Source organism: Gavia stellata, chromosome 19 (genome assembly GCF_030936135.1).
Source record: "Gavia stellata isolate bGavSte3 chromosome 19, bGavSte3.hap2, whole genome shotgun sequence".
NCBI lineage: Eukaryota > Metazoa > Chordata > Aves > Gaviiformes > Gaviidae > Gavia > Gavia stellata.
Window position 1 is genome coordinate 116,925 of NC_082612.1, and position 23,510 is coordinate 140,434.

At 44.9% G+C, this 23,510-nt stretch overlaps 1 protein-coding gene across 1 annotated transcript in view; it reads right to left on the bottom strand.

Annotated features, from left to right (window-relative positions):
- Window positions 1–371: 371 nt before the first annotated feature.
- CFAP299 (cilia and flagella associated protein 299) overlaps window positions 372–23,510 on the bottom strand; it is a 227,489-nt gene continuing 204,350 nt past the window's right edge. The window contains exons 6-7 of the mRNA XM_059826713.1: window positions 2,793–2,922; window positions 372–467 (exon numbers count right to left, since the gene is read on the bottom strand). Of these exons, the coding sequence (XP_059682696.1) occupies window positions 372–467; window positions 2,793–2,922 (226 nt within the window). The remainder of the gene's footprint in view (window positions 468–2,792; window positions 2,923–23,510) is intronic.

Consider the following 23,510-nt stretch of genomic DNA (forward strand, 5'->3'; position numbering starts at 1 on the left):
GCTCTTTTCTTTACTCCAGGAAAGAATGCAGCACCTCTGTCCCAGCTGCCCTGCTGCCTTAGGAGTAGCAGGAAAAGTTGGGTCCAAACCTTCTGCCTTCCCTTCAGGTGCTTTTGCAATTCACACACCCCACGGACTTCGCAAAGGACAAACAAGGGGCCCAGATACATGGACTCTACAGCCAGTATGGGGTCTTCCTTCCACTTCACTTCCCTCAAGGAGCGAGGCACAAACCAACTGTAAATCAGTATAAAAATCCCCCTTCCTACCCCTGAACACCAGGTAAAGATCTTTCAACTGTTTATTTTTCTCCCAGATGACTTTCAAATAGCTAAACAAATCATTGGGAGAAGAGTCACACAGACGGACCCTTAGGTCCCTCTTCTGACAATATGGTCATAGATAACAACATGGAGATAGAGATCTGTTTCAACAGGCGTCCGTGTTGTGTTGTCTCCTGGGTAAGCCTGAAACACAGAATATTACAGATACCCAGTCAGGAGTGCAAAGAGACATGTTTTTTACTGTCATGAATTTTCTTCTTCTTCCCTCGAAACATAAAGTTTGATAAATGCCACCAGCTCTGAGATTGGGGATTTCTCAGTGAGGATTAATGACCTGGCACAGGGCAGTCCGTTTCTCCTGCAATGCTTTTAGCAGATGTAAAGACAGCGATCGAGTTCTTCCAGCTCAATACAACTAGGAGAAAGCGGACCATCGACTGGTCAAAGAGAAGGCCTGCTTGCAGACATCAGACAGCTGGTACTAAGTCCGTTCAAGCTGAACCTCATGAGAGAGAACTGGTGACGATTTCGGTTTGGCCCATAGCAAGCACTTCTCAAAAGCTTGTTCTCCATCAGCAAGTGTTAGAGAAAAGCCAAAGCCAGATGGGTCTCATGGGGACTCACAGGCCCATGCCCTGCAACCTGTGGGGGGGACACAACGTACACACACAAACGCTTCTTAGTGGGGCTCTTGGCAGGCGAGGTTCTCTCACGTAGACACTAAAGACCTGGTTATTTGTTACAGATGTTCTCCAGCTGCAGAAGTTGGATTGGTGGCCCACTTTCAATGCAACCAAACACATTTTTAGGTATGCATTTTTGAATTTCTAACAAACCAATGCACTTATTTTGAAATGCATATAATTTTATATTTTGTACTGTTACTATTCATATGCGACCATCTTTCATGGGAAGCACATCAAAGAAACCATCATCCTAGAACAGTTCTGTAGAAACCCGAACAAATTATTGCCCAGCTTAGTTCATGTTGGTTTTGAGAGTAAGCGAAGCCTGGGTATGTTTGTCACATTCAATCTATAGTCCAAGGACTTCAGCTGTAAAGTTTAAAAAAGTGCAGTTGGCACCAGAGGAACACAGTCGGTTTCTTATAGAGGGAAGCTGTCTATAATGTTATTACCCATTCAGCTCTCAACATGAAAGACAGAACACCCATGGCAATTTAATCGCCTTTCAACTATGGCTGAAAATGGGATGTCCGGGTATGACTCGAGGGTTTGCTTTGTTTGGATTCAACTGCTATGTAAATAAATGGTAGAGACCAATCAACTTCAGCAATAATAGGATCAGAGCCATTTTTAGGTGAAAGCAAAGCATACGTTTGTGCTGCCAATCATATATAAGAGACACAGAGCACACAACGTTCATCCCGTTTATAGCGCTACCGAGGCACAAGTATTTTCCTTTCTTTTATTCCAGTGTAAATCCTTCTGAACCATTTACGGTATGCTGGAGAAGCACAGCTCTCCACAAGAAGATACGTCTACTGTCAAATTTCTCTTTTGTGACAATCTCAACCTGCTACAAGAACTAAATGACCTTGATGGGGCCGCTTTCCTTAGGACTTCTCAAATCTTCTGTATTAAGGACAAAGAATAAGGATTGTGTGCGCTTAGGAAAGGAATTCGGCCAGTTTCAGTTCACCGCTGCAAAAGCGCTGGGGTAAAAAAGATGGCCCGTGCTTCAGACACAAGAACTGATTTGGCTTTCTAGGTTGGCTGGTGTTCAGCAGGCCCTGCAAGGATTTGGGTTATTACAGCTTTTGTTTCAGAGTAGCCTAATATTTATGTTTTTATATCCGATATTTATTTGTTTTTATCTGCCTGCGGGCATGTTCCATACTAGAGATTTGATTTTTAAGGAGATGAATACAGGGACCACCGGCCCAACGACGTGTCGCCAACGTTTTAGCAACTTGTCCTTTTAGCTGGAGGCATACGTGTCATCGTCCGAGTAAAACACAGTGGCTTTCCACACTAGATGTACCCGCTTAGACGCTCCCGTGCTTCGGTCCTCACATCTTCCAGTCAGCCCCGCTTTCCTCCTCAGCCTGTTCCCTCTCCCGTGCTTCCCCCTCATTAGCGCTTCTCGGCAATTCAATGAAGAGGACGCAGCCCCAGCCTGCAGCCTATCCTGGCCGTAAGGGCAACAGTTTCTCGTTCCGGTTGGAAGGCAAAAGGGCAAGGAAAGACGCAGGGTGTAAGGGAAACCCTGCTTCGGAAATCTTTCAGTTCTACCATTTAGTTAAAATTCTGATTTTTGTCGTCAGCAGGGAAAGGCCTAGACACACTCAGTCATAAACGGGGCCAAGTTTATCCTGACAGGGACCAGAGCAGCTCTTTTAACGATGGGAATAGCATGTCTGAGTCAGCTTGAAATATTAGGTGCGTATTGATAAAGACACTACTTGCAATCAAACTCAACAGCTTAGCAGTCAAACTCCATCGCATAAAAGAAATTTAGAATATTGAAAAAATAAAAGACATTTACCTTGGAGTCCACATTTATTATTTTCCCATCACTTTTGTTCTTGAAGAGTAGTCCACAGGCATTTTCTGCAATCACTTGGTAATTTGGGCTGGAATTTGAAGTGCTGACATTTCTATCCCAGTTGTAAAAGCTGTGAAAATGTGAAACAGAAATGCTGTACTTTTAATGGATGTCATTCTTCCAGCTTAAAAGGCAGATTCTGATCTCCTTATTCATGCTGAGTAGTTCCTGATTCCACAACAGCCCCTCTGAAAGCCAGACAGATTCACCGAGGAGCAGAAGTCTACCAAATATTAGAAAACTTGTCCAGACATGGCCCTACATATTTGATCTCTGGCAAACCAAGCCTGAGGCCCTTAGCCCATCTCCTCATCCGTTCAGTACTAGCATTACTACAAGACGCAGAGCGCGGGTTATAACTAGCGGGAAGTGGTAGTGCCTGAGAACTACTGTGACGGAAACAGCTCTGAAGACCACCTGAAAGTGCTTCCCGGACCACCGCAGATCTGCAAACCAGATGTGGGAAACGACGGTTTCCCCTTAGGATCTCACTGGAACTCTCTTGCTGCCTTACTGTTTTCCCTTCTCTTGTTTTTAATATAATTCTGGTAGTAAGGAGTTTTTGGAAGTGTCCTCCTGGGCCCGATACAGCGGGAGGGGCTGAGTTCCAGCTCCCCAAGGAAAATCCCAGCTCCACGGAGAGCTGTAGGTGTTTGCCTGGGATTAATGCTGGAGCAAACTGTTCGACCAGGCTGACTGTGCTCGTTAGTTTCCAAAACGTCCCGTGCTAAAGAAAAGTCAAAAGGAATCAGCCTGCTGTGTCAAATACAAAACGGACACAGGAGGGTTTCAGCAGGTTATCAGTTTTTCTCTCAGGTCAGAGGTGCTGGAATTCCCTGATCCTTCTCGCACTTCTGTTTCTTGGCTTCTCAAACTTTTTTCGCCTGAGCTCAGCCCTTGCGGGCTTCGTACTTGCCACGCAGCCAACTAACAGGCTGCCATTGCACGCTCATTGATAGTATTTGCTTAGAAACCTTTTTAGCTCAAACAGAATCACAGAATCATCAAGGTTGGAAAAGACCTGTAAGATCATCAAGTCCAACCATCAACCCAACACCACCATGACCACTCAACCATGTCCCGCAGTGCCACGTCCACACGTTCCTTGCACACCTCCAGCGATGGTGACTCCACCACTTCCCTGGTCAGTTTATTCCAGTGCTTCACCACTCTCTCAGGAAAGAAATTTTTCCTAATATCCAGCCTAAACCTCCCCCGGTGCAACTCGAGGCCATTTCCTCTTGTCCTGTCACTTGTCACTTGGGAGAAGAGACCAACGCCCACCTCACCGCAACCCACTTTCAGGTAATTGTAGAGAGCGACGAGGTCTCCCCTCAGCCTCCTCTTCTCCAGACTGAACAACCCCAGCTCCCTCAGCCGCTCCTCATCAGACCTGTGCTCCAGACCCCTCACCAGCTTCGCTGCCCTTCTCTGGACACGCTCCAGCACCTCAATGTTCTTCTGGTAGTGAAGGGCCCAAAACTGAACACAGGATTCGAGGTGCGGCCTCACCAGCGCCAAGTACAGGGGCACGATCACCTCCCTGCTCCTGCTGGCCACACCATTTCTGATACAGGCCAGGATGCCGTTGGCCTTCTTGGCCACCTGGGCACACTGCTGGCTCATCTTCAGCCGGCTGTCGACCAACACCCCCAGGGCCTTTTCCGCCGGGCAGCTTTCCAGCCACTCATCCCCAAGCCTGTAGCGTTGCCTGGGGTGGTTGTGGCCGAAGTGCAGGACCCGGCACTTGGCCTCGTTGAACCTCATACCGTTGGCCTGAGCCCATCCATCCAGCCTGTCCAGATCCCTCTGCAGAGCCTTCCAACTCTCAGGCAGATCAACGCTCCCACCCGACTTGGTGTCATCTGCAAACTTGCTGAGGGAGTACCCACAAATTGCACCACGCGATGGCACTGCTACACGTACCTCGCTGGGACGCTCATTTGATCACTGAAGCGGCACATTGCATTTCTGCGATCAGATGAGCGTATCTTTTGCAAAAGATGGAGGAGATGGGAGGAAATCAGGAAACCCTTTTGTGTGTAAGAAGGATTCAAGAAATTTAGAAAACACCTATTGATTTCCCTGCCTTCTGCAAGGATACACCACTCCAAGTAGATACATGGTTCTGGTTTTTGACACACCTTGATTTATTCCTCACTTTGAAAGAGTACAAAACAATAGGCCTCACTGTTACGTGTACTAAACCTTTCTACATCCCGAACACCTCTGGTAGGAATAGAGCAACGTATAATGACTCGGAGACGAATCTGCAACGCCCTTACAGAATTCATCCTGGCATCACCGAAGTCAGTGGGTGATTCGCCACTGAAGTCGATAGCCTTGGATTACAGCCAGACAATGTAAAATGCTGTGCTCAGCACAAAGTTATGTCCTTTGGCAAGCGAGTTAGCGTAAGTAGAAGCTGCCCTCTGGAACTCTGTGCAGTCTCATGCTTAGATGCTTGCAGAAAATGAGTAAAAGGTGGGTGGACACAATTCATTCAGCTTAGTAGTAACAACTGCTTTGCTTTGATATGCTAATCGGTCACAGTACTTTGTTGTCTATATAATTATTTAATGCTCCTGAGTATCCGTGTTAAGTGGTAAACAGAAGATTTTTTTCATTCACTGCTTAAATCTAAGAATAAGAGTATGCACAAACTTGTATACAAATTCAATACGCAGATTCTTGTAACTTTCTACTCAGTTACCTTATTTTATCCATACAGATTTTTCCCTGTCCCCCAGGACACAACTGAACCGGTTAACGAGTCCACTTGCACAAATAGAGATTGTTTCTGCTGGAAAACCACTACCAGATTAGGAAGGAATTGCTCTACATTATCTCGGCGGGGAAGTGGGATACATGCCTCCCTGCATAGACTTCCCTGCATTCATTAAAAGGAAATTACACATCTGAAGGAGGAAATAGTCAATTAGCTATCGGATAACAACTTCCTGCATTTTGCCAAGTTTCCGACCCCACTCCTACCATACTTCCCCATTTAAGCCAGCGAAGACAAGATCGGCGCTCAGACAGCCTTTCTGCTGGGAAATCAATGTCTAGCGCAAACAGTTTTGTTACGGACTCTTTCACTCCATCACAAATTAGGTTTCCATCACGTGCTTATACATGAGACATAAACCCCAAGTCCACCAGCAAAACAAAGTGCATCTCTCTGAACCCCATACTGAGGGCTAAGAGAATAGGACGGCGCGCCGTGCAACGCTCCAGGCCCCTTTCTCACATAGAAGCCCCGTGCTTCTTGGCCTTCCCATGTTCTCTAAAACAAAGAGCAGCAGACAGCGAGATGGCGGATGCTTTCAGGAAGCCTAGATGTCTCACCACGGAAGGAAATTTCCCCTGCATACCTTTAATCATGTTCTTCACTGAAAACCGATGGCATCAAGAGATTCAAGTAAGCCTCACACCCACCTTCAGAAGGTAGGATGAGAAGGGCTGCTGCAGCTAGAGAACAGTGTTACTGGGAGGACAAAGTAATAAATGCCAGCAGGAAATACTCCTAATACTGCCTAAATAGGCAGGAGGTCGGAAGAACATTTTCACCAGAGGAGCAAGGGGTTGGAGAAGGCTTCTCTGGAGCAGCCTCTCCCCTGCCAGTTACTGTTAAGGTGAAACTTGCTCACTGTACTCAATGCATTCTACCATGAGGCTGCTCTAAGAAGAGGGGGCTGGAAATCGGGACCTATGGAATCCCATGTCATCTACGTCTCTTTCTCTAGTATAAATACTAAATGAAACTTCAGCAGTAACTGCTATTTAGGAGTTACTATACTCCCAATCCAATCAAACTGATTTTTCTTAGCAGAATTCCATGTGGCTTTAAATACTTAAATTATCCCGAGATGAAAACATGCTATCAGATGAACACGATCAAATGCCAAAGAAAAAAAATTCAGTGCACATTTTTTCTATTGTTATTTTGTTTGATTACGATGTGTTTTAGAACAAAAGTAACAGTTTTCAGCACGGCACTTACATACGTGGAGTATGAGAGACTTAGCAGTACCCATAGTCCATCTGCAAGAAGAATGCATCTTGGTGGGGTTTTTTTTTTAATTTTTTGTTTGTTTGTTTTGTTGATCTTTTTTTTTTTTTAGACAATGACTTATTGGTGCAGTGGTACATAGCAAGTAGCACACTATGTTTGGGAATACAGACTACAATACACGAGGTGGGTTTTTTTCCATTCATCAGCTAACTCCGGTCCGAGCAGATTTTCATCCTGCGGGCAGGCAGATGCCCTCCCAGAACACAGGAGTCTGAATACAGGATTTTGTATCCTTAAAGCTGTCCTCCAGGTACCAAGATGGCAGCACATCAAATCACATGGTGCTTATAGAATGTCTTTAATCCAAAAATCTCTGGGTCCTTCTGTAAACATGCATATAACCACTTGACATTCTTGTGAGATGTAAGCCAGGCTTTATTACAGCTCATCAGTGGCTGGGGGAGCCAGGGCACAAAAAACATTGGAGGTTTTTCCCTAGGACATGCGGGCTGATGGCAGAGCAGCGACGAGTCCCAGTTGCCAGCTCCAGCCAGGGGATGGGGTGCTTTGCTTGGAGTCCCACGGCTGCTCACGTTCAAGGAGCTGGACAACCATCTTCCTAGAGGCAAATCCTTGGCAAGGTTACAAACTGGATTTTGATGCCTCAGTATATGACTGTCCGCCTTTTTCCCTTATTCCGCAGTGGGAAATGAGCTGTGGTGGAAGAACTTCCTACACAGGTTATGCCAGGGGTTGAAACGCCACGCTGCATCAGGCCTGGACAGACCGGAGAGCGCTTTTCAGACACTGAACAAACTGAGGGTTGCCAATCACCATCTGACCAAAAGAAAAGAAGATGTGCATCTGCAGGGTAAGAGCTTTGTTGTCCCAACTTAATATTTACTATTTAAATCAGCAAAATCAGGGAGACAGAACATAGCGTAAAGGTGTTTATGTCTGTGTTGGCCCCACCTTTGATCCCATGGGGTTAGATTATACTACCCTATTCTTTCTTCCCCTCAGGATAAGGATCGGTTCCTTGATTCAGTTCTCTACTCTTCTCATCCCACCCACACATACACAAAGATAAAACCATTCCCTATAGCAGACTGGGACTTCAGTCAAAAACTAATTATAAACAATGATGGCTCAACAGCTTTTTTCAGTTTGTGGTTCTATGAATTTGCGATGCAAACTATCTGGCTCCAGACCCCCTCCTGGTAATTTACAGACCGGCTTGCTTCAGTTGGGCAGCGGCAGAAGGGTGCAGACAAGGGAGTCAGGGGGATGCAGGACAACAAAGGAGACTAGAACTGAGAATAAAAAGAAGCAGCAGCTCCTTCTATCCTGGCGTTCCCTTTCTTTCTGCCCTCCGGTAGGAGTGCACTGGTAATCATTCTAATGGGGGGAGACTGGCATTCTGCATGAGCTTGCCAAATACGACAAAGTGGCAACATACTTGGATGGGATTTGGCCCGTCAGTCCTTCCACAGCTTTTTGGTGCAAATGAGGTCAATGCCTCGGTGTGACATGACACAGTGTAATACAGCACATATGCCTGACTCCATGCCACCCCCTCTTTCATAATAAGATGCATGTCACAGACCTCTGGTTAAACAAGAACAAACTACTTTTTCCACCTAAGAAATTTAAAGACGCTCAGTTTTGCTTTTCTTTTTCATCTTGAAGCAGCTTTGACTGAAATAATGACATTTGTCAAATGATTGCCAGGGTAGGGTGAGATATGTTACAGTACTTTGGAAAAGCAAGGCAGTTGATTTGCCTGCAGCTACTGTGCACAGTAGCTCTTTTGGTGATTTTCTCCTGCTTACCTGTGCTGTATTGTTACTACCGAATTAAAACCCTATAGCATTTAGTTGAAGTGACATGGCTGATTATCTCGCAAACTGGCTATAAATCAGGAGTAACTCCAATGAACTCTTGTATAAAATTGGTAGAAACGAGCACCTGGCGCATGGGACCAATTCATGCCCGCGTTTCCTAGAGGCAGCGGGAAAGCACAGTACTGCCTGCTGCACGTGCAGTTATGAAGCAGGAGCCACCACAGTAGACAGCCAGTGTCTGACATGTCTTCTTTGTACTACTGGCACTGGGAGCAATGGGGATCTCTGCCTCTAATCTGTGGCCAAGCTTCCCTGCTCAGAACCGGCATGGCGAGAGCACGTTTAGCACTACAGCCAAAAATTATCTTTAAGACTGTTTTGGCCTTGCCTTTGCCATTTAGCCAGTGTGTACTTCACTGCATCTCGTTACGGAACTTCGGAAACAGCCCCGTCGGCACCGGGGTCAGCAATGACATTTCATCGCCGCAAGGCAGTTTCTTGGAGGAACGCTGCGCCAGCGAGCGCCGGATGCGTCTGAACCCGGCAGAGATGCAGCTTCTCCCGCCGGCTCAAACCTGGACAGCTCCCGCAGCAGCACTCTGCGGCCAGCACCTTCTCTCTGCAGCTCCTGATCGCAGCCTTGCCTTTGCATCTCTCCCAAGGAACAGCAGAAACCCTGAAATTCGGCTCAACAGAGAACGGCAGCAAAGCTGCTGGCTTGCTGGAAGGCTGACGATCAGCCAGTAGGTGCAACAAGCACAGAACAAGAACTAACGCATTACTGCTAGTCATCGGAACTACAACTGCTCCATGGCAATGAAGCTTATGAATAGCAAGAGCTGGAAAATATCTCCCCGAGCTGTTGACTCCTCCCTTTTGCTTTAAAAGCAAGTACTTTTTTTCCTTCTCCCTTCCTTCACTTTTTTTTTTTTTAAACATAAGTGACGCTTGGCAAGAAGAGCTCTGAAAGGAGCACATCCATGCCGATTCCCATTCACTTGTGATTCCATAGGAAAAGGGTGAGGAACTCAACGCTCAGTGGGAGGGCCGAGATCCTGACCTGACACCACAAAACCAGTGCTGTGAGGATGCGCAGTTAGCCAAGCCCTCTGCACCGGAGACCCTGCCACGAAGACCAATGATGAATGCTATGCGCAGTGAGTGCAGGGAAGCGTCCAATGGGGCACAGAGATTGGCTTTAGGCCTGCTTTTGTTTAACATCATCAGTGGTGTGCTGGAGCAACTCAGATCAAAGAGCTTGCAGAGCTCCTCTCAGCACGGTAACCCTTTGATCTTACCCTCTCTTCCTGATAACCCCCAAGCCACACGGCTGCTCCACCTCCCACCTGGGGTCTGCCTCTAAGATTGTCCATTTTTCCCTACATCAAGGAGGAAAAAAGTGCGATATGCAAAAACCATGAGCACCTGCAGCTTCCATTGACCTGATGTGAAACTGTATGTCTGCTCAGCAAGCCTCTGAGTCAGCTCTCATGAGTTCGCAGGCATACCGTGAACGGCAATGCACTAAAAGGAGATGAAGATAAATGCAAGGTGGCTAATGAGAGCGGTACACTAGCAACGAGCTTCACTGAACTATAAACCCACATTGCCCGGGAAATGTACATCTAGACTGGACAAGAGCGTAACACACATGTCAGTCCTATGATGTAGGCCAGAAGTGCCTCAAGGATGCTGTACGTCTGAAGCTTTCCTACCGTACACAACTCTTATCGAAGCATTAACTAAATGGTGCATTTTGAGTTCATCATGGCTTGGCACATTTCTCAGTCAGAACAGCAGCAACACCAAGAGGGCTTGGAAAGCAATTCTGTTACACAAGAGAGTTGGAACTCCCACAGCCAAAAGATGCTATCGTCCTGTGATTCTGTTTTCCAGCCTTTTTCTTGACAGAATAATAAGAATCTCTAATCTGCATATAAAATAGTCATTTTTATATTGAAAAACACAGTTCTATCTATGTTTGCAGCTACTGCCAGTGCACACCTCTCCTGCCTGTCCCCATTAACAGCTGCTGTACAGTTCATCTTGTCGGTCTGTCTACCAGCATCTAAAACTGTTAGATTTTCTTCCTCTGTTTCACACACACAGCTGTTGAACAACTTGTTGCACAGAGCTTACTCACCAGACGAGTTTTCTTCTGGTCATGAATTATCTGTGAATCAAAGATGACTTCAAATATGTGTAACACAACAAGCACATGATACATACACTCTATCTACATGCATGCCCCCGCACGGGTATTCTAAAGGCAGCAGTGGGATCCAGATGATCATCCTGTGCATCTCTGCGCTATCTCACCGACTGCTCGCTCTCCTGTCTCATCATCCTCTTATGTCACAAGCCATTGCACTTCACCTTCCATCAAAGCCAAAGGACTTCAATCAGGCCACATATTTCAGTCCTCATAATCTAGGCATATGCCTCAGGTTTGCTGCATCAGGAGGATGTCTTTAAAATCACCGAACCCTTAACTGCTATGTTAAGTTTCCCTTTTCATTTCCGAAGTTTAGGATTCTTCCTTCTTCCTAAACTCTCCTCACCTCTGGGCAGAACGGTTCTCTACGGGACCTTAACAAGTGCAAAGAAACGTTTCAAAAATCAGCAGGGAAAGAAAGGATGCTACCTTTGCTTCCAGGACAGGTAGATACAGATTTTAACAACATATCATCGCTGACACGACACGTATCCTTGACTGCACGTACCTTTGAGGGCAAAAGATTTCCTTCACTTGGTTGAGTTTGGACTGAGAACTACAAATGGGAAATTAAGTAAGAGAGTCGCTACCTGTTTTTTTTTTTTTCCTAAATACTTAAAACAACCTACCGAATCCTTCTGCAAAAAATCGTCATGGAGAGACTACGTTACTGCCTGTCTGGGATGACCCATGTAATTCAGGTGGTTGCAGAATTCGGAAACGGTGCCGTTTGCTCAATCTCTGGCAGAACTTTCTATAATAACTGTTGCTGCATATATTTATAGTATATCTCCAGACGCTGGACTGCTGCCATACGCTGGAGTTTACAGAACTGAGTTGCCTCTGCTGTACACTGCTATGTGCTTCTGTGCAAACAGGTACACAACAAGATGAGACTTTTATCAGACAGAAAACACGAGCTGTGTCGCTCCATCTCTTAAACTCACTCCCACTTCTGAGAGTTGTGTACCGTGGAAGTCCAGGCACTGCCAGACAGAGGATTGCAAGTGGTGTCACGTGAACCGTCTGACATCCCTTTCTTAACCGCTGCCTTTCACTGCCTCTGCGTCCCAGTGTGCAGCGCCCCATCTCCGCCCCGCCGCCCACGGGCTGTGCCCAGGACACGCCGTGGGGGCTGCAGCGCCAGCAGGACGGAGCGGGTGGCTGCAGACCGGGCGGCAGAATCGTCACAACTGGACACCCCCCTTCTGGCACCTGAGCTGAGCTTGGGCCACCCGTTCTGCCATTCACCCTGGCTCTCCACCGCTGGCAGGGCAGGCCGTTGTCCCAGACCTCCAACTTGGAGGTCCGTCTGCTTTTGCTTTCAGTGGGTGTTAGCAGACACCCTCAGCGCTGGAGCGTTTAGAAACGTTTCTCGTAGCCAAGATGGTTTTTGTGTAATCTGCTCAGTAGTCCCAGCATTGTTTGAACTTCGGCTGGCTACACCTTTTGCCTTTCAGGATGAAGGCTAAGATTAATAAGAAAAAGAGAAGAAATAAAAGCAATAAAAGGAAAATAAATTAAAGTCCTCGGGGTTATAGGCCCGATCCCAAGAAATTATGAAACTACTGTCAGGCTCCAGAAGTTGTGCAGTAATCACTCAGAATGTATTAGCTTATTAGTTCTCTCCATCTTTAAAGATTAAAACCACCCAACACATTAGGATTTATGGCCAAGGAAAAGAAAAAAAGTTTTATCTTCAAGCTACAACAAAGAAGATAAAAGAGAGGCATGTAATTGTTGAAGGAACAACAGGATGAATAGCTTATACATATTGTGCAATTAATAATCACTGAAGGCCTGCTGGAAGTTGCACATAGCTGATAGATCAACATACAAAAGCAGAGCCCCTCTTCTTTTGCATACCAGAACACGGTGATTGCAACAGCAGTCAGCCAGTGAAGTAATTTCTTTTCTTCCTAATGCGCCTTTTCAAAGTGTCTTCAGATGGTGTGCTGGTTTTGGCTGGGACAGAGTTAATTTTCTTCCTGGTAGCTAGCATGGGGCTGTGTTTTGGATTTGTGCTGAAAACAGTGGGATGTCATCCTTATTGCTGAGCAGTGCTTGCACAGAGCCGAGGCCTCTTCTGCTCCTCACCCCACCCCAGCAGCGAGCGGGCTGGGGGTGCACAAGGAGCTGGGAGGGGACACAGCCGGGACAGCTGACCCCACTGAGCAAAGGGATATCCCAGACCATATGACGGCACGCTCAGCATATAAAGCCGGGGGAAGAAGGAGGAAGCAGGGGGGAAGTTTGGAGTGATGGCGTTTGTCTTCCCAAGTAACGGTTACGCATGATGGAGCCCTGCTTTCCTGAAGATGGGAACACCCGCCTGCCGATGGGGAGTAGCGAATGAATTCCTTGTTTTGCTTTGCTTGCGCACACAGCTTTTGCTTTGCCTATGATTCTGCCTTTAACTCAACGCACAACTTTCCTCGCTTTTACTCTTCCAATTCTCTCCCCCATCCCGCCGTGGGGGAGTGAGTGAGCAGCTGTGTGGGGCTTAGCTGCCGGCTGGGGTTAAACCATGACAAATGGGAGCCAAAAAACCCACCCTATAAAAATAAAAATCTCAGTCATAAAAGTTTCCCTCCTAGCCAGGCCTTGGGTGTCAAAACCAAACCAAACGAACCAACCAAAGCAAGCACCATTTACAAAAGCATGCACGCGGTGGTCACTGTCCCTGTTCCACACCAAGTGGCGTGGCCAGCTAAGTTTCTGAACAACGGTCTCTGGAGAACAGCGGACCTCAAGTCCATTCACAACGGATTTACCGAATTACCGATTTACCGAAACCAGTTCCTCACCACGGCAGACGGAGGAGTATGTAATGATCAGCAGTGAGAGGGGAGACAAGATTACTGAATCTTCCTCAGAAAAGAATCAAATCTTAGGGAAAGATTTACTATCTGATTATCTGAGGGGAATTTCTAGCAAAGGCTGACCTAGAAATGAAGAAAGGCTTCACAGTAGAGCATCTGTCCGGTTGTCACATAGGTTCAGTTATTAGCTTTCCTCTTCCCTTAACAAAAAGCCAGATGATGATCAACAACTGCAGCCCTGCGCTATCATTCAACTAATCGCTTCAGGTGCCAAAGATGCAGTTAAGTGCCGAGACAGATTTCCAAAGCCTGACGGTTTCTTGTAGTAGGTGAGGCGCATTGCAGGGAGCTTCCACAGGTTTTTCAAAATCCCCCTGAGCACCTGTTTACACCTTTAACCCTTTTAAAAACATGACCTTCAGACGAGTGCCAAAGTTGCACTGAAAACAATGCTTAGGTGTTTTGTTGGATCAGAGGCATAGTAAGACATTACGAGCAGGAAGACCCGGAGGAACTAAATGGCAACGAGACAGGTAGGCGAGCCGGTAAAGGAAACGTCGAAGTCTCGTTGCATATTGATTTGGATATGCGTATTTGTGGAGCTGGGCCAGCTTCTCCAACGTATTCCCCTCTGAAGGAAGCGGGGTTAACATCCATGAATAAATTAGCCTCCTGATCAAAGTTTGATTAAGCATCTGAGATTAAGTGATGGATTTTTCTGAAGGCATGTATTCAAAGCATGCTTAATGTATGCATGTATCTGTCTCTTTCTTCCTGTGGTTTCTTTCAAAGGGTCTTCTTCCTTTCCAACTGTAATCTCCTAAGGCAAAGAGTTGAGTCCAGAAAGAATTCATCTATAAAACCATGTGCTAAAACTTCCAATTATCAGCTGAACTGATAGAAAAACAATACTTTTATGAAAAATGAACATTTCTTTTGCCCAGTATTTTACTTCAGTGGAGTGCGGTAAAGCCAGAGGAGACAGCCAACCTTCAAGGCTTGGAAAGGATTCCTTCTTCCTTCCCAGACCTCCCTAATGCAAATCCTTTGAAATCCTAACGGTTTGGGCACCGAGGGAATCCTCAGAGCAACCGCTCTGCTGAATGATTAAGGCTGCAGCTTCCAAGTGACCTGGGGACATTTAGATGCATCTTTCCCACGGCACTGGAAAAGGGCGCATAAAAAATCTCAGCCCCTGAGAAGAGCTCAGTTCCCCTCGCACCTTAGACTAGAAGAGACTGTGAAAGTGCTGGGCGCTACCCTCAGGCACCGTGGAGGTGGGGCGCTGGCCTGCCTTGCTGTTTTCCGCAAGCTGTTACATAACAAGTCTCATAATCTTCAAACTGCCAACTATACAAACATTTAGAAGACAAATCTTAAATATTTAGGCACATTTTCAAAATACTGCTCTACAACTCCCTCCTGCCCACCCCCCCTTTCTGCAATACACTCAGGATTTTATCTATATCACAGTGACCTCAGCTTTTAAATACACAGGAATAGGAGAGATGAGAATGCATCAGGAGTTTCCATGCTGAGCAACTTAACTTCCCTTCAAGTGGCAAAAATGCCAGCTTTTTAGGAAAGGACTACCCTGTCTTAGGGAAAAAGGTCTTCAGCAAAGTCACTCCTAAGCTTATTAGATCCGAAGGGCTGTTGTAAAACACATACTCAGAAAACCTCTGGATTACAAACTCTGGATTCAGGATGTAAAAATTGCTGCAAAATGGGCTTTGCAGTTTCCATCCTGCCAGTACTAGTTAAGAAAAAGATGTGGTTTGCTAGGATTTTGGTGGGACCACAGCACCCAGGAGACTGCTAAGTCTAGGGAGAATTACTAACAGCTAGTAGCATAAAAAAAAAAAAAAAAAAATCTTAAAAAGTAACTAAGTAAGTTAGTTAAAAAACAGTAGGTTTAACTTCAGGCATCACATCTTGCAAACACCGGCCTTGGTACAATCCATTAGTTTCTTATGGTTGAATGTTTGGTACAGGAAAAGGCAGTGCCTATTCTCTTTGCTGCTAAAAATTTGATATAACCCATTAATACACACTCTTCAATTATCGATGCGATGCACAGCAACATATAGCTTAAATGGCTCAAATCAACATAACTATTGAAAACAAAATTTTTTTTTTTTAATGCTTTCAAATCACAAACATACTATCGAACTGGGAGGCTGACGTATCTAATTTAAACGTACGTTTAGCAACAGAGCAAAGAGATGACAGGGCATCAGGCAGGCAACTTTTCTATTTCAATCCAAACAAGGCGGCAGAGCTGTGATATTAATGACGCAAAATGCCATACAGAGTATTCACATTCCTTATCTCATCTCTACAATAGATTCATGGCTTGTAATCTGACTGCAAAGCTTATGCACGAGACACACATGTACAACTAGATAGTCAAACTCTGTCATCTACTTGCACATTAAAATGAGAAACAGTCTATTACCAGAACCTCTTTGAACTCTGGAGGGATAAAAAGGATGGAGGCCCCAGTTCCTCAAACTACATGAAACACATTGAATACAACAAGACTACACCATGCACTGAAAGCTCTGCACATGCTTGGGTCAGAAAAAACAATGCAGGAAGAGGCTGTATGAGCAGGAAGAGGTTGCACATGTTAACACTAGAAAAAGTAGGAAAAAGAGACACAAGTCGAAGGAGAACTTCATGTGGTTGAAGGGGCGCTGCGTATGCCCCTTCACAGGGCAAGCGGTTTGAAAGCGTTTGCTGGGCCTTGCAGGTGAGGACGCAGATCACGGATCTGACGTGACAGAGAGAGGATGCCGATCAAGTGTCACGAAGGGAGCGCTTTGGCCACGGTAACCGTTACTCACGCGAGGTGCAAACCACCTGAGGTTACTTGAACCAAACATGAAGCAAACCAAGAAAGTCCACGTCCTTATGCAGAATGATAGAATCTGTTCAAAACAGGATAAACTGATATGGAGGACTACTGGGGCTATAGTTTCTACAACCGTTCCGAAAAAGACCGCTTGGATAAACAGCTGACAATGTGAACGTTACATCTTTCTGTAAGATTTGAAGAATCAGATATCCAGAAGGTGTATGCTTAATGTGGCAGTTTCAATGACTGCATAGTCTGTAGCCCTATAAAGGACAAACTTGTTGAACAAACCGAATCAGCAGCGCAGTTTTTAAGAAAATCACTCTCCCTGTTTGTCTTCAATATGCAGATTTAAAGAGGATATTACTGCATACTACAGATAAAGAACAACTGCAACAACCTCCTCAGCAAGCTACAACTTAGAAGCAATTTTTTTCTAGCTTACATTGATCAACCTTTTCTGCTTACTATTCGCAGACCGCAACAGGGGTGCGCTTTACGCTTTCTGGATAGGTGTCCACCAAAATGTGTGAACGTGTAGTATCAAGGGTATCTGAAAATGTGAAACTACTTAAAACATCCGATCCAAAAAGAGGAACAGTGGCACTGTGGCTGAGATGCCCCAGTCCTGCAGTTTTAACTGGACCTTCCTGCGCGACTTTGCAGACTTTCAGAATTTTACACTACCTGATTTCACTAGCTTTCTAAGTATCACTCTGGAAGCTTGAAAATTCCCATCTTTTCCATGAGATATTCACCCCAGGACATAACATGAGAAGATTCTCACTAATAATATCCACAAATAGATTTTGTGATCTGCTTTAAAAACTGCCAGGCCTGACATTACCGGTGTGGCTCCTGCTAAAGCTGTAAATTTAGTCCCACTGGAATCAAGGGGGAGATCTTCTCCCAAGGCTGCTGCACTCCTCATTAAGGTCTAACGTGTTTCAAAAGATGATGAAAAGTTCTTCCCCTTTAGTCTTTCACATAATGCTGGGATGTTTACAGTTACTTGAAACAGAAAAGTTTACCACTGTTTGTTAAAAAAATAAATCGACAATCATTGGCGTAGATGGTAACGAATGCTCAGGAAAACAGCCAAAGCAATTTAATTAGTGGGCATGGGAAATAAAATCCGAGGATTTCATTAATGCTACGACAACGGCAAATCGGGTCTGAGGCATCTGGCTGAGACACTGCTCAGTGTCGAACATCAGTGCTGGTAGGAAAATAGATTTGACAGAATTTAGACAAAAGTGCAATGGTCAAAAGCCTGAGATGGAAAAAAATACAGAAATAATAATCTCAGTTCTTCGCTAACATACAGATGATTTTCACAAGTCAAAAGATTATTTGTAGTTACTTCTAAATGAAAGTATTTTAAGTGAGGAGTATCAAGCCAACAGCAAGAAAAAAGAACCAGAATAATTATTAGGGAAAACATTAGCACAGTAATAAGGAGAAGTAAACATCCTGTACAGCCTGAAGTGCAGATGAAGACTTCCTGGAAACTGATTCAGTGCCCTCATCAGTTTGATAGTGGGAAAAAAAGCTGTCGTTTCGTACTTTTGTCCCATGCTTATCGCTTTTACCTGTTTTAAGAAATACTCTAAAGAACAGAGTGGACTTTGCAATATTCGGAGAACGGGAGTGGATCCCATCTCCTGTGCATCCTCCAAGACCAAGACACTTTGATGTCTGAAAAAGACTGTGATTCGAAGAGAACAAAAAGAAAAAAATAAATAGCCTTGATCTCAATCAGGTCCAGGAGAAAACTCCAGTGAGAGCAGCCTCGTGTGCCTTTTACATATCTGCACGTTACACGTGAATTAAAAAAAAACCCATTCCAGAGAGGTGAATGCAAAAACTCCCTTTTAGGCCAAAGCTGTTGCTTCTTTTTGAAAGAAGGATATTCAGAGTCATCATTTGCAAATCCTGGGAAGTTCGTTCTCATTTAGTGGCAATGTAACTACATGTAGCGTTTCACAGCGTAAAAACAGAGACAGCAAAGTCTTTTACATACTTTGCAAAATAACATATCCATGAAGTTCCTTGAAAGCTACAGTAAGATTATTCAGATTTTAACTCATGTGTAGGTAACAACAGCTGTAAGACTGCAAGAAAGCGCAACAATTGTCATCTAACATAGAAAGGGATCAAGTGGCAGGGGGAAAGGCAAAAATGCAACAACGATGGGGAGCATCCGCCTACCAGGCAGCACAGAGAGCAACGTTATAAACTGTGATGGACAAAAGATGGAGACCAGAACTTAGCAAAACCATTACCAAAAAAGTTTAAGAAACGTCTCTTTTTGAAGACTGTATATGTGGGGTGTACGCAAGAAAAAAAATGAAGATTAATTGCTTCCCAAAACACTGCAATAGCACAATGGTTTAACAAAGGGAAAATCTGACTTATAGCAGATTAATAACTTTCTAGCAGTTTTAAATTTAAAAACATAGATAAGTTGTTCCCCTCCCTAAAGCTTTGAGCTGGATTCTCAAATATTATGATTTATAACTGATGTAATCACTGTTTTTCCACACCTGCTTAATGCAGTTGAACTGTTTAGAGTACTGGAAGTATATGTGTGTCGTATATAGAACAGACTATTGCCACGTCCAACAGCAAGAAAAAAGGATTTTCTCAACCAAAAGCTGAGAGAACTTACCAGTTCCTATGCATCCAACTAGAGCTATATGCTACCACAAGTCCTGCCTCCAATACATTTGTTTTAAAAATCTGTCACCCGTCTTCTTCAAGACAGAATTTCACAAGTACAGAACACAATATAATTCATGCTATACGTCTGTATTTTATGTGAAGTTATAATTTTGCAAGAAACACATACATCAAAAGGTATTTGCAGGCATTTATTACTGTTGAAGTGGAAATGTGAATATAGTGGAAAATTACCGTAGAATTAAAGAAGGAAGCCTATCAACACACATCTATTAAACATATGCAAAACTGCAGACACCCTGGCAAGTCACAGCCCGTAACAGCTCCAAGCTTTCACTGCGCCTTTGCTGCCGGCACGCTTGGGAGCCAAGGGCTGTCACTGCTCCTCTGCCCCGCAGATGAGGGAAGGGGCTTCCACAGCAAACAACCTTCACCAAAACCTCCCCGTCCTTCCGTGCAGCGTCATCTGATGCAACACCAGCGAGACAGAAGTCACACGCTTGCATGGAGACTGTGTCTCTTCCTCTCAGACATGTAGGTCTGAAGCCACACAAGAACTTATAGATCAGAACTAGCACTCCCATTCTTTATCCCTGTTTTGGTGTTCAGCATAGCATTGTTTAAACAAATAATAGGACTTCCATTATCAAAACATTTTCTATTTCCTTGTTTATTTTAGCAGATGGGAGAGGTCCGACTAATCAATTGTGAGTTTTCATTAAAAGTGTCAAATGTTATGAAAATTCTGACCTCTGTATAAGTTTTGGGCTTAAAAGGTTGGGATTGTATGTTGTAACATTGTATGACATATCTGGGATTATAGGATGTGAGAAATAATTTGCATGTTCCATTGGAGGAAAAAAAATTCACTAATTCTACATAGTGCTTTACATGGTACCAATTAGCTGCAAAGAGCATTAAGAACATAAGAATTACCTTTCCTTCCCCACCTTAAACGCTAGCCCATGCTTCTCCCGCCCTTTCTCCCGCTGTTCTTCAGGAAATATTTTCAGTGCGGTTACAACATGTGTGATCTGCCTGCGCACAGAAAGCCATAAATCCATACTACCAAATGTTTATGCGAGCTTTTGAACATCTTGGAGAGCGTGGTATCAGTATCCCACAAACCTCAGGGTATACCAGCGCAGGAGAGGGAGCTAGCCGGATACCATGTCGTTACAAAGAACATTTTGATCTGGGGATGTAATGAGAAGCAGGATTGCAGGAAGGTTTCCTCGGTGGCAGCTCCGGCGCGTAGGTGCAGGTGCACTGCCCAGACAGAGTGCTGAAACAACGCATTTCTGACATAGCGAGGACTCCAGCTTGGCTCGACACGTGCAGCTTTCACATCCAACCGTTGTTACTAGATCAGCCTGGAATGTCATTCTAAAGTCATAGTCTCCAGGCATTAATCAAGAAAGGGGGCCGGCAGGAGGGGCGATAGCCTATTTAAAACTCAGAGCAGAGGAAAAACATAACCTCCAAAAATGCCCTATCAGTGAAAGGAATTAAGTCACTTTCCTAGCTTGTGGTCATTTTCAGAGACATAATAAAAATAACCTGTGGGACCCATAGAGTACCTGCAGTTAAGTTGTCATCACGTGCAGATGTATGGTATCTTTACTATTGCAGTGCATTACATTATTTCCTTAAATTGGTCTCAATACTTCAGCCCCTGGAAAAGCACCAGAAAAATTTACTGGGGCTGCGAGACTCAGATTGCACTGAACAAGCCCCACCGGGCTCACTTGGAAGAGCATGGGAACTCCCTGTGACTCAAGCATTAAGCCTGGGATAAAAGGGAAAACGAAAAGCTCCAAGAGTCGGGCTGAGCGGCCACCGCGACCCAATCTGCAAGCTCCGAAACCGGGGAGGGTTGCTCCGACGCTGCCAAAACGACACCGTGGCACCCCCAGGCAAGAGCTGTGTCACTGCCACTGTCACGCCACAGCCCGGCATCAGAGAGCACGCGATGGGGCTTTGGCCGCGAGAGATTCTCGTTTCCATGAAAAACACAGACGCAAAGAACTGTTATGAGGCTTCCCAGAGCAATGTCCAATTTCGTGAGCTCTCCGTAAACATCTGTGAGTGAGAGGGAAAAAGGAGGCAGGGGGAATTAAGGAAATTCGGAGACCCAGAAAACTGGGAAAAGATATAAAACAAAACTAAAGACAAGGAAAACAAAGGCATACACTTATTTCATGGATGAAGGGAGGCATATGCTGGATGACAGGAAAAAAAGAAACCATCAAAAAGGACATGACACGCTTTTTAACATTCACAGGTGTCTCAGAGATACATTATTCCTACTTGGCGTAACCCCTGTTGGCATTAAGCAAGTCGCCCTGTCTTGCAGTAGACGAGGCTGAAGCGCAGCTCTCGGGGCTTTCTCCCGAAGGCTTACTGACTCATGAACCAGACTTCCATCTGCTCCCCGTAAGCATGGGCACCTTCAGGATATTTTGAAAACAAAATCACTGTTGTATATCATATAAAGATTTTCACAAACAAATACGAACTCTGTAGTGCAAACAAACAAACAAAAGATTGTCTCCCTCCCCCCCCCCCCCCTTTTTTTTTTTAGGTGATCAAGAGAAGCACAGAGAAATATATTATTTTCCCGTGCAGATTTCTGCTAGAGGCCAGGAGTTTGGTTTCTTTACCTTCCTAATACCCCTCAAGAGATGCAGAATTAAAGCTTTTAAGTATTGCGATACGGTGGCAGGAAGAAGCTATACAGTCAGGGTACGTCGCTTATAAAGTGTGTGTGTTCCTTTTTAAGAATACTTGTAGAAGCAGACTGAAAATTACTGCAATTACATTAACTTGGTTTTGATGAACTATTTTTGACACGACCGTTGTGGCCAGAAAAGACGACCCTATAAGACACTGTTGATTTTTATGTAAATGCTCACTTTTCACTGATGAGATCTAAGGATGAGCAGCACAGTGATTAGTAGCATAAGACATTTCCGTACAAAGAAAGGTTAACTGGCATCAGGCAGGAGAAAAGACAAATACATGGCATCACAATAATCCAAAAATAAGGGAAAACACAGTGATATGGAACAAAAACTTTTAACTGGAAATACTTTTTTGTACACGATCAAATTACTTGCAGACCTCTGCTGCAGCACAGGAGATAAGTAGATTCAGTTCGGGGCACTGAGGAATTTTTCAACCAAATGTTTATTTCGAGACCCTGATTGCTCAGACCTCACCAAGGATGTGGGAAATCCAGTTGCATATCCATCCTTCATTGCATCTTTAATTATTGACATAGCTCAGACAGGAGAGCTTGAAAAATGCAGCCACAAAAGCCAGTAATCGTCGAGTTATCCTGAGCTCATTAGGGGTTGTTCTATGTCTCTCCCTGCTCCTTTCCCCCTCTCTTCCCCACCCTGAACGTTTTAAAGATACTAGGTCTTTTCCAAAGAACAGTTTCGGAAGTTTTAGGGAAAGTTTTTCCAAGGAGTTAAAACAGATCCCTCAACAGATCCCTCCCTCGATATTAATTCTGGTTCCTGGAAGTCAATCCTTAACAAACAACCTCTGGGCTCTTGGGTCACGCACAGGTACGGGCTATTATCACAGGGGCCGGGGCTTCACCCTGCTAAGTGTTAGGGAGAAATTCTGTTTATGGCCAGCCGCGGTGATTCTCCAGTTTAACTTTAACATCGTCTGCCACAAATGCACGGCTTTACCTACAGCAGCGGGCAACCAAAGCAATACCATTACTTATCAACGCAGCGCAGGAGAATTTTGCCATCATTTTCACTAGGATATAGCTGGCAACCGAAGAAAGTACTAGTTATTCCATACAACCATCCATTAAAAAATCTGGACATACCGACTTCAGCCACAGCTATTTCCTGGTCTAACTTGAAGGAAAAAGTGGTTTCTCAGACACCCATGTGCGGCAGAAATCACACGCTGCCTCAGGATCACCACACAGCGCTCTGGCTGACGTTTCTATGTCCGGACAACAAACCAAAAGCACAAAGTTTCCAGAAAAGTACTTGCAAAACCATGGGACGCTGCAGCTTCGTTATAAACATCCCTTTGATGTCCGTTACTAACGAGCAATACCCAGATCAGCCACCCCAACGCAAACTAAAGCTACGCTTGCAGAGTCAGAGCAGGTGCGTTCAGGCCATACTGGGCTGGGCAGGGCTGCTGCCCCAGACGGGTGACAGGCTGCACTTGGCTCTGGGCTGCCT